This window comes from Megalops cyprinoides, chromosome 10 (genome assembly GCF_013368585.1).
Source record: "Megalops cyprinoides isolate fMegCyp1 chromosome 10, fMegCyp1.pri, whole genome shotgun sequence".
Classification (NCBI taxonomy): Eukaryota; Metazoa; Chordata; class Actinopteri; order Elopiformes; family Megalopidae; genus Megalops; species Megalops cyprinoides.
The window spans coordinates 2,102,762-2,113,959 of record NC_050592.1 but is presented as its reverse complement, the minus strand read 5'-3'; the positions used below and the strand labels follow the sequence as shown (position 1 = coordinate 2,113,959).

At 48.5% G+C, this 11,198-nt stretch overlaps 1 protein-coding gene across 1 annotated transcript in view; it reads right to left on the bottom strand.

Moving 5' to 3' along the window:
* Positions 1 to 1,489: 1,489 nt before the first annotated feature.
* fhl3a (four and a half LIM domains 3a) overlaps positions 1,490 to 11,198 on the bottom strand; it is a 45,056-nt gene continuing 35,347 nt past the window's right edge. Inside the window, exons 2-6 of the mRNA XM_036539195.1 lie at positions 8,122 to 8,303; positions 6,775 to 6,949; positions 3,801 to 3,970; positions 2,484 to 2,670; positions 1,490 to 1,994 (exon numbers count right to left, since the gene is read on the bottom strand). Of these exons, the coding sequence (XP_036395088.1) occupies positions 1,843 to 1,994; positions 2,484 to 2,670; positions 3,801 to 3,970; positions 6,775 to 6,949; positions 8,122 to 8,303 (866 nt within the window). The 3' untranslated portion in view covers positions 1,490 to 1,842. The remainder of the gene's footprint in view (positions 1,995 to 2,483; positions 2,671 to 3,800; positions 3,971 to 6,774; positions 6,950 to 8,121; positions 8,304 to 11,198) is intronic.

The following is an 11,198-nucleotide window of genomic DNA, read 5'->3' as shown; positions in this document are numbered from 1 at the left end:
TATTTATTGAGCATGTCTGTTTTTGTATTTGAAGTGAAAATATATTAAAATCAACTACTTCAGAATTCAGTGTAACAGCCGTGAAAGTTCATTCCTCTTTCTTTCATTCTTTTTCTTTCTTGTCTGTTCTTCCCCTCTTTCTTGTTTTTGCAGTAAGTGACATCTGATCTGGTGACTGAGTCTCAAGGTTGTACACATAGACCATGCTTATCCATTCGCTTATCCATAGCAAAACAAACTTCTACACATCCAGAAACGTTCTTCGACCAGAAATGCAAGAAATATATAGGTAAATATGATGGTGTGCTTAAAATGACTGAAACATGAACAACATGGAAAAATTTATGATAAAAAATAGCCGTGACAGCGCAGTGATTATATAGTGACTCACTCTCGCCTTAAATTTCAATATACATAAAATTTTCTAAATATAATTTTTTTTGTGGCTTCTTATGTGAGTTTTGCATTAGTGGTGATGCGTTTGTGCAAAAAAAGAAGAAAAGGAAAGAAAAGAAACCTTAAAAATTGTCTGTTTGGAGAAAGCAAAAATAAATCTACGGATTTTTCTTACTTTTTTGGCATGAGAATATGTATACGTAATGCTTAAAGCCCATTCTCCAAACAAACCTTCTCGCTGACGAGAGAACTTTGGAAATGCAATTAAATCCAGACTTGAACCCCAGGCGACACATGGCCGACCTCACAAAGCGGGGTGCGGTGTCTGGAGAGACCTCAGTCGGGGTCTTACCGGACACCTGCCTAAGGTGCTGGACCCAGCTCAAATCTGAGAGCTGTGGGCTGGTCCAGGTGTTCAGTTTGTCTGGATGCAACGCCCTCAGAATGTCTGTCCTGCCCAAACATCACAGATTACAAGCTGCAGTCTGCCCCCAATGTCTGCAGCTCATACAGGGACCGGAGACTTCCCTGACCAAAGACAGACACAAGCTTGTGCTCTTCATCGGGAGCTGGGTCAACATTTTCCTCTGCTCTCTGTCTCCCATTTGTTAAAAGACATCGAACTCACTTGCTGTTTGGCAACTTGTGAACAAGAGTGCATTAAAGCTAGATTTAATTAGCGTTTATGCAGAGAGGAAGGAGCCACCAGCGAAACAAACAGGAACTGTTTCAGCCAACGGCATGCTGGGAAATAGGACTGAACATGGTTGGGGTCTCGGTCTGTGTGAGCTGGTTTGGATGAAGGGCAGCTCTGGGATCAGTTACAGCAGAAGTTGATAACGGAGGTTTTGCAGGGTTTGAAATGTAAAACCAGCAAGTTTCCCCAAAACAAAACACTCTCATGACTGACTCAATGATGGTGGGCCTGGAATACCCTCCAGTCCTTTGCTGTGTAGTACTTGCATAGAGATTCATGTCAGCACACTCTACGCGGTGCTGTATCTAAGGCACTTAGTCTGCGGTGGGCTTTGGTTACAGTGCAGTGTCCACTCTACATGACGGCACAGACTGCTTTTGAAATTCAAGGTTTTCTAAAAAAAAAAAAAAAAACAGTGACTGTCAAGCCTATCGTATTCAAGATGGTAAGTAAGGATTTTTTTTTTTATTTTGAATAACCCCCTGCTCTGATTAAAAAGGTCTGCCTACTGAAATGTTGGCTTGCTTTGAAATTAAAGGAAATGTTAGGATTCGTTGCAAGTTGCAGTGTGGGGAGTGATCTCTCCAGCGCACGAGCAGAAATTTGGACAGGTGTGTGAACAGCTCCTTTGTAGGCACCAGGAGATGTTTGAGGAAGAGGTGGGGTGGTGCTTGAGTGGTACACCTGTGTTTTGGTGTGCAGGGTGTAGGCGTGGCTTGGGGAGCGGGGCATTGGGTGGGGGGAGGGGCTTATAGGTTGCTGTTGCAGTCGCGGCAGAGAATCTCGTCCCTCTCGGGGAAGAAACCGGCGCCCACTAGCGACACGGAACAGCGTGAGCAGGTGAAGCAGGACTGGTGCCACTGCCGATCCTCGAATGAGATGTACTTCCCCCCGCCGAAACCTGGGCGAAAAGGCCAGAGCATCACATCACATTACTGTCCTTTAGCAGGCGCTCTTACCTTACATCGGTTACCCTGTGATCCATTTACACAGCTGGATGTGTGCTGAGGCAGTTTTACCCTGTGATCCATTTATACAGCTGGATGTGTGCTGAGGCAGTTGTGGCTTAAGTACCTTGCCCAATGGTACAACAGCATAGCCTCAGCGGGGAGTCGAACCGGCAACCTTTCAGTTAACGGTCCAGCTCCCTACCACTACATTGCACTGCAGCCCTGTCAGAACTGTTTGGTTTGACTAGTTCAAACAGCACAAAACAACAAGGGGCAAAATTCATCGGGCTGTCCTGCTCAAGCTGTCTTATTAATGATTTGTTGGCTTTGTAAATGGACCAGTGAAGTCGTCGGGTCGCAGGGCAGGGTTACCTGTGATTGGCTTGCTGCAGGCTTTGTAAATGGACCAGTGAAGTTGTCGGGTCGCAGGGCGGGGTTACCTGTGATTGGCTTGCTGCAGGCTTCGCACTTCTTGGCGTACAGGTTGCCGAAGCACTTGAGGCAGTAGGGGCTGTCGTCGCGGGAGGTGAAGTGCTGGCCAGCCAGCTGCATCTTGCAGCCCGTGCACACGAAGCACTCCTTATGCCACGGCTCATCCCGGTAGGTCACGCCCCCTTTCGCCAAGACCTGGGAGGGAGGGAGGGGCAGCGGGGTCAGCGGGACACGCCTACTGCTGTCAATCATATGCACAGAACCACACCCACTCTACCACCTCATCTGTGTTAAAAAAGAAAACTTCTACACATCCAAAAAAAGAAAACTTATACACATGTATTTTCTTTGTGATTTTGCCCTTTTTTATCCAATTCGGAATCACCAATTTTAGAACAGTGACCTTGTCTCCACACACACCTGAAGCGAGATGAATGCAAACCTCAGACCTCAAATTTCTGATGTAACCCCCTCGCCTTGTGTTGGTCTCGCTGGACAGACATATTCCCAGTTCCTGAAGTTGGTCTGAGTGTTTTTGCATCGTCTACAGCCCTCATTCACCTTATTAAATCCATTATTAGCCATGAAACCACAAGTTCCTGAAGGGAAACCTGTTTCCTGAGAGGTACTGAGACAGTGAGACTCTTCTGAAGGACTGATTTTCCCTCAGAAAGGCTGGAAATGAGTGCAGACATGTATCAGACCACTGGTGACACACTGCCTGATGGCTCATTTTCCAGCAGTAATGCCACTGAATGTCAGCAGTGTTTCTGTGTCTGACTGCAACAGTAAGACAGTGTTTGCCGAAACCCAGGGCTCATCATACCCAGAAAATGAATGCAGACAAAGTCTCCTTGTGAGGGTAAAAGTACAGAGTATCTTCTCTGAACACAACCCTTGTATTCCTACATGGACAGAGGCAGACTGCATTATTTACCATAACTGAGCATCTCCATGGTGATTAAAGGGTTAAGTCTTGTGATCTTTCCTCTATCAAACGAACATGGCTGCTGCCCATGTGAATAACCCAGTCGAGCCTGTGTGTGTGAGGAATGACCCAGCCCAATAACACCTCCGCTGATTATCTCACTTTTGAGGAACCACAGCTAGGGAACCCAGAAAAAGAGCTAAAACCCTAGACAGAAGCCCACTCACAGCAAGCCCCACAGTCATTCCTAGCAGAAACAAATATCAAACATTTCCCACAACATTTCAGCAACGTTGTGAGGACATAGGCCTGTGAGAGCACTCCTGCTGCCCTTCACCTGTTCACCTGGGGGCAGGTGTGCTGGTGCAGACAGAGGATGAGCCCTGTTCATTCTCACCTGCTTGCATCGGGTGCAGCGGGGGGCGAACTTGTTCTCGTAGCAGGGCACGCAGTAGTGCTCGTCCTTGTCCGGGATGAAGGACTTGGAGCCGATTGGCTGCTCACAGCTGTGGCAGATAAAGCAGGCCTCATGCCATGTGCTGCCCCCGTACTCCAACTTCCGCGTGCCTGAGAGAAAGGGAGAGAGGGAAAGAGAAAGAGAGGGAGAGAGAGGGGAAGAAGAGAGAGAGGGAGAGAGAGAGAGAGGGAGGGAAGGAGGGATAGAGAGAGAAGGACGGGGGAAGGGGGGAAGGAGAGGAAGGAGAGAGGGAGAGAGTGAGAGAGAGGGAGGGAGATAGGGAAGAAGGAAGAAAGGGAGGAAGGGAGAGAAAAAACATGAAAAAGGGAAAGGGTTACAATGAATGAAAGGAGATAGAAGAGAGAGATTAAAGATGAGGAAAGGGAAAGGGAGGGAGTGAGAAGGAATACGAGAGAGATGAGTAAAACACATGTAGTACCTGAATATCAGAGTGTGTAGTGCAGTATAGGGCCCCAGAATAGCAGAGTGTGTAGTGCAGTATAGGGGCCCAGAATAGCAGAGTGTGTAGTGCAGTATAGGGCCCCAGAATAGCAGAGTGTGTAGTGCAGTATAGGGCCCCAGAATAGCAGAGTGTGTAGTGCAGTATAGGGCCCCAGAATAGCAGAGTGTGTAGTGCAGTGTAGGGCCCCAGAATAGCAGAGTGTGTAGTGCAGTATAGGGGCCCAGAATAGCAGAGTGTGTAGTGCAGTATAGGGCCCCAGAATAGCAGAGTGTGTAGTGCAGTGTAGGGCCCCAGAATAGCAGAGTGTGTAGTGCAGTATAGGGCCCCAGAATAGCAGAGTGTGTAGTGCAGTATAGGGCCCCAGAATAGCAGAGTGTGTAGTGCAGTATAGGGGCCCAGAATAGCAGAGTGTGTAGTGCAGTATAGGGCCCCAGAATAGCAGAGTGTGTAGTGCAGTATAGGGCCCCAGAATAGCAGAGTGTGTAGTGCAGTGTAGGGCCCCAGAATAGCAGAGTGTGTAGTGCAGTGTAGGGCCCCAGAATAGCAGAGTGTGTAGTGCAGTATAGGGCCCCATTAATGGTATCAGAGCTGATTTATAGCACAGACGGTGCTCAGAGTGAGGCTGTGCTTGTCTTTACCAGCCCCGACTCTCCTGATGAAATATTCCCTCTCTGAGTTCATGCATCACGCGTCGGGGAGAAGGTGAGGACGCAGCTATCACTCCCTCTTACAGTGCCGGGAGCTGGATATACAGCGTTGCACGTCAGCGCTCACAGGCGATGCTTTACAGGCCTCTCACACAATGTTCCCCCTGAATGTGTCTCCGCACCAGAGCCACGTGTGATTCGTGCAAGAGATTTTGGGGTGGGAACGTACCCTGGATGGGTACGACAAGGCCATGCCACAGAAATCGCATGAAGCTGGGGTCACAAAGAGGAAACCAGTCGCATGGCGAAATCGGATGCAGCGGTGGTGACGCTGTTTAACTGCAGTCGAATATAACTTTGATTTAAAACCCAGCAAAAGCCCATTGATGCTGGAAGGACAAGTCAAACATTCTGAACGTTCGAGGAATCCAGAAGGATGAAGCAGGAGTCTTGAGGATCCCATTAAAACTCGTAAGATAAACCATTGTCTCTTTCCCCTTTTCCCATTCTCGTAAAGCACTTGAGGGCTTAACACCTGATTATAAACCGAAGCAATGGCTGCAGGGGGTCCCGTCGGCTCGGTTAGTGGTCGAGGTGATTTAAGAGGTTCTAAGACAGCTCCACCTCTGGGACCAGAACATCCCTGCGCCATCGCACTGTAACACAGACTAACCGTGAATCATAGATAAAAGCCGTTGGAGTTAGGCAACAGTGAGTCTCTAAAAGATACGGCTGTCTAGTGCCTTATCCTCCGCCGGCCCTTACATACCAAAACAAGCCAAACAATAAAGCCGGCGCTGTGAGGCTCGTGTAACAGGCGTCTGAGTGCTAGGTCACTTTCTCTGCTCACAGGTTGTGGAGTTCAAATGAAACCTCTTAGGAGAAAAAAAAAAAAATCACAGGAGGAAAAGACATTTGCTGCCTTCTTACAGTGGAGCCAGGCCTGGCTATCCCACAAAAGCTCCTGTAATGAGCCTTCAGCAAGGCAGCAACCCCCACATCATCACGTTTCTGCAACGTCCCAGCAACACTGAGAAAAAGTTCTCCTCTGGGCGCGAGGGCAGCATGACACTGACAGACACACAAAGCCCCGAGGGTAAGCACTCGTTTTTTTTTTTCTGGTCTGAAAAAGACTAAATATCCCAGCCTTAAAAAACACAGAGAGTTTCACCCCGGCTCATTTGTTATTTTATGACTCTTTTTTGGCTGATACTGTTCTGCTGAAATAGTTACGGGCTAATCTCTTGTTATCATCAGACACTGGCGGGCCGCCAAGTGCGCGGATTTGGCTGAGAGACAGGCCATCAGGCAAACCGGCAATTACTCTGTCACATCCCGTCTCAGTGAGGACCCATTAACTCTTCTCTGCCTCCCCCAGCCTCTGGAAACGTGTGGAGAATATGCACAACCTCTCACAGGCCTTTTAAAGCTTTTTTCCATTCTCCGCTGTCAGACCACTTTTCTTGCTTTATCACATTAAAATCGGAACGTTAGCACCGGACCTGGGTTCAGCATGGTTTCCCTCACACGCCCTCTTGATGTTCTGTTCTCTGGAAACAGACAGAACCTGAGGTGGGAAGCCAGCTAAAGCTTTCTCGCTCATATACGGTGACACATTTACACGAACACGTTTCCTAAACTATCGAACACCAGATTGTACTGAGATAACTTGCTGATGCACATATGGTTAGAGATTTGAACTGGTGTGAGTCAGATAGCTGGATAATTCGCCGGTAGCCGCGACCGAAGTGAGAGTGGCGGGAGCGTGTCTGGGCATGGTCGCGGTAAACGGTGCGAGGCGTACCTGGCATGACGGTCTTGTCGCAGGCCACGCACTTGGAGGAGAACTCGTTGCAGTAGCAGTCATTGCACAGCAGTGCCTCCTCCTGGCTGGTGAAGGGCTCGTCCGCCAGCGATCGGTCACAGCGGAAACAGCGGAAACAGTGCTCATGGTAGTGCCGGTCCTCGTAAAACAGCTCCTGGGGTTCCACGGCAACAGAGGTCAAGGGTCACTCAAAGCCAATTTAGATATAAACAACATATAAACATATAAATGTACATATAAACATACAAATCTTGTCCCAATACACACAATATATCCAGGCCATGCTGCAAAGTTAAGTGTCCCTTAATAGGACAAATCAGCTGGTGCCCCATGAAGTGACTCTTTCTACATCAGTCAATAAAAACTTCCGCTTCAGCTGATAAGGGAAGTGGAAGTTGTTCCAACTGCTTACACAAACAAGGACATTTGTTTCTGGTTATAAGTCGAGGGTGAAAGAAACAAGAGAGGGGATGTTCCTGGGTCATAATTTTGCCTGAAAACACTCAGATAAATCGTAATGAGACAGAGAGGGAGGCAGGCCCATTTGGGGGAGTGCCGTGTTTATTGTCTGAACGGAGGGCGGCCAAAACAAACAAGGGCTTATTTATTGTCTGTTCCTCCAGGAGTGTCAATAACTCATTGGCTGCTCGTGCACGGTGATGCTGTAGCCGTAGCCTGGCTCTGTCCCACTGGCCCATTCGGGTGTTTATGGGTTTCTGTGATGGGTGGCTGCCCGCCTGGCACTTCCAGGGAGTTACAGCTAGCGGGAACAAGGTTATGCCAAAACTGGAGGAGACTCAAAGGACACCGCTGTCTTTCCTGACTTGATTTAGTTTGTTTTCTCTGTTTTGTCGTTTCGGAGTTATTTCAGCGTCAGTCTGCGGGGTGTATATCAGTGCAAGGCCAGTCTGGAAGGACAGGGAGAGATTAACTCCGACAGCTGCTCTTTGTGCATGAGGAGTTCCTATGATAGGAAATGGCTGTATTGGCTGTTTAAATGCAGTAAAACACACACACACACACACACTCACTTTTAATGTTAGTATTCCTAACGGGACTTCTAATCGGCTCATTAATTTTGAACCAATGAAACAACATCCTAGCATGATAACAGTGCAAAGACATCAAGACACCACTTTCTAGTCCTTCAATTTCGCCTGAAACCGCTTCTTTCCACAAAGAAGTCCACTGCATGACCACTGGTGACCATTCAGTGTCCAAAGTGGCCTCGGGCTTTTTTTTTTTTAAACCTGTGTGTCCTTAGGGATGGTTTGTCACGGCTACACTCATCATTAGAGGGTTCCTATTGGACCAAAGCCTCCTCACCCTGGAGTCGTGTCCAATGAGCTCCTTGCACTCGTCACAGGTGTTGGCGAACAGGCTGTCGTAGCAGGGGATGCAATAGGGACTGTCCTCGGCCTGGATGTACTTGCGGCCGTACAGGGACTCCTTACAGTTATCACAGTCAAACCTCTCGCTCATGTTGTCGTCTTGACCTGGTTCAGCACCTGCAACGCCAAAACAGAACCAAACAGAACCAGCATTAGCTTATACATTACAGGGCTGAGAGCTTCATCCACACAGGTGACAGGTGTTCAGGCTGTTGTGCCAGTACAGCTCATTTTGAATTTGACTGCAAGAGAGAGAAAGAGAGGAGATCTGTTACTTCTGTTACTAAAAGACTATTACTTTTACCATTTATAGCTTTATGATTAGAGGGATGGCTAGTGAACGGGAACTTGGGTGGGATGGAGCTGCAACTGAAGGAAAACTCATCTCTGCAACACAATAAAATCCTATAAAAATAACACACCACCAGAGGACAGGTAGAAATGCGTAAGGAGGGATAAAGCTCTTCCCATGCAAGAATACAGGAAAAAAGCCCATTGATCCATGAGACACAGACACTCGCAGGCCTATGGGCTCTTTATGTTTGAGTTCACCTGTAAATATTTAGGAAGGGTATGCAGACCACCTATGGAGATGAGCTAATACCGTGGAAAAGATGTAAGAGATGACCTCCGATTCACACTAGATACATCATTACTGGAGATGTGGTGTGTATGAGCGTGCACCCATGTGTGTGTGTGTGTGGGTGTGTGTGTCTGTGTGTAATGTGTTTCTGTGAACATGAGGTATGCGTGAGTCCCCACAGTTCATTGATTGTATGACAAACTTCACACACTTGTTGTGTTTCCTAGGTGCTGTTTAGCCTGACACCACAGACCCCAGCTCATTAATCACACTTGCTCAATATTGTTCTAACATTGTAGCAACATTATCAAGTTGGTATAACATTACAGCAACGATGTCAGAAAGTCATGTGGTAGCCGGCATGCTACGCACACAGAGCTGGGAGTGAGGATCATTTTTCGCCTCCCAACGTGAATAATTACATCTGAGAACATAATTAATCCCATGCAGATATATGCGCTTCCTGCTTCACGCACGGCACAAAGGAGTCACAGCAACACCGGAGACGGCTTCAAAGAAAGCCACTCAGCCGCAGATTCAAATTTCTCTCAGGCCTTTGTGAGACAAAGACGCCGGGGGGGGGGGGGTGTTTTCGGCTGGAAAAGACAAAGCGCCCCCGCCTCTTTTCGGGGGTTCATAAATACTCCTCTGTGATCCGACGTGCCCGTTTGTCCCAAAACATCACCACTTACGGTGTTTTAAAAAGGCCCCCCCCCCCTCCCCCCACCCTAGCAGTGTCAGGTGATGAATTGGGGAGTGTTGGTGCCAGAGCCGCAGGTTTACCCCGCTTCACATCATTAGCAGTGCTTCCCACTAATGAGGACACCCTGGGGTCCCCCCCAGGGCAGGGGGCTTGGGTTTCAGGGCCTGCAGGCCCTACCTGCCACTGACAGCGATAAGTGGAGTGGGGGGGGGGGTGTAGGAGGCTCTGTTTTTCAGGTGATGCAAACCTGAGGTTATTCAAGGTTCCCTGACACTCACTGCAGACAGCAGAAGAATTCCCTACCAACCTCGCTCCCCCGAGTTGTTTGAGTTGTCCAGTCTGGTCAAATGCAGGATACCTACAGGATGAGTGAATGGTGAAGTGCAGTGGCCAACCCTACAAACACATCCCGACAGATTGTAGGAAAGTTGTTCTAACAAGGGTATGTCTGAAAGGAGTGAGACAGAGGTGAGAATGAGGCACTGAGGTTGTCCCTTTGACAAACTGCTTCATCTGCTGTGTAACCTGTAAGTTCTGTGTATCTGGCTTGTAAAAAAAGCAGTAGTGAAGGAAGGCTAAGCAAGCTAGCATACCAACAAGCTGTTAAAGCACTGTTGGACCTTCAGCTAAAACCTGGATTAGGCCATTGCAGAGCTCAAATTTCTTTTTTGCACCAAGCCAAGTATCTCACAGATAGAAGTTTAAGAACAGCACACGAGCTTTGAGCCATCGGAAAGGCTGAGACTGGCATGTGGTACTGCAGGCTGATTACATCATCTGGGACCTGATTATCTTAACAACACAAACCCACTCAGGCTACAGTGACTCGGCCCACTCACTCCGCGAGTGTGTTTATGGTCCCTGGAGGAAGGTGGGCTTCACAGGAAAAGCATGGTGGCAGGCAATCAGTGCGGATTACGCAACGAATACACGCCACAGTGGAGATGAAAACCCTCCGTTCACAGAGATGCCAAACACAGATATATAAATACATGTTGTTCGGGTTGTATTTTCTTTTTCTCCGTGTCAGGCTTAAATGTCAAAAGAGAGGACAGCATGTAGCTCTGAGCTTGAGAGGAGAGCAGGCGGTTTGACGGGAACACAAATTCCCAAAGGAGCCCTCCCCCCCCGCTACCCCCACCCCCCCAGCAAGGGCCATGACGTCAAAGGTGATCGAACCCAGAAAGTGACGATATTCAGCTTTGCTTCCCGGAAAAAAATTTTGCACTCAGCCTGACGCGAGATGGAGTTGAGGGTGGGGGTGTTGGGGTTGGGGGGGATGGGGGGGGTGTGTTGCTCATTGAATGACAAACCAGACAAATTCTCACAGTTGTTGCGCACGATGTACTATGAACCACAACAGATTTCTGTCTCCAGCGGAGGGTTCAGTGACTCAGAAGGCCTGGGCTGCCGTTCCAAACATGCTCGAATACCAGCGCGGTGAGTGGCCCACCGCCTCGAGGTGGGGGGTGCAGGAGCTCCTCTTGGACCTTACCCTTCCAGAACCACGAAGTGATTACTACACACAGCTATGTTGTCTTAAGGCAGAGTGTGAGCTGATTTATGTTTGTTCTCCTCGGCTCCTACAACAGCAACAACCCACAAACATACAGCGGAGTTCTCTGGAACAGGAACAGCCTGGACACAGGATCGGGGGCCTCCAGGGAGTGATGGTCTTTCCTGAGGGCAGTGCAGGTCCTCTGATAACCTGCATTAACACCTGCGT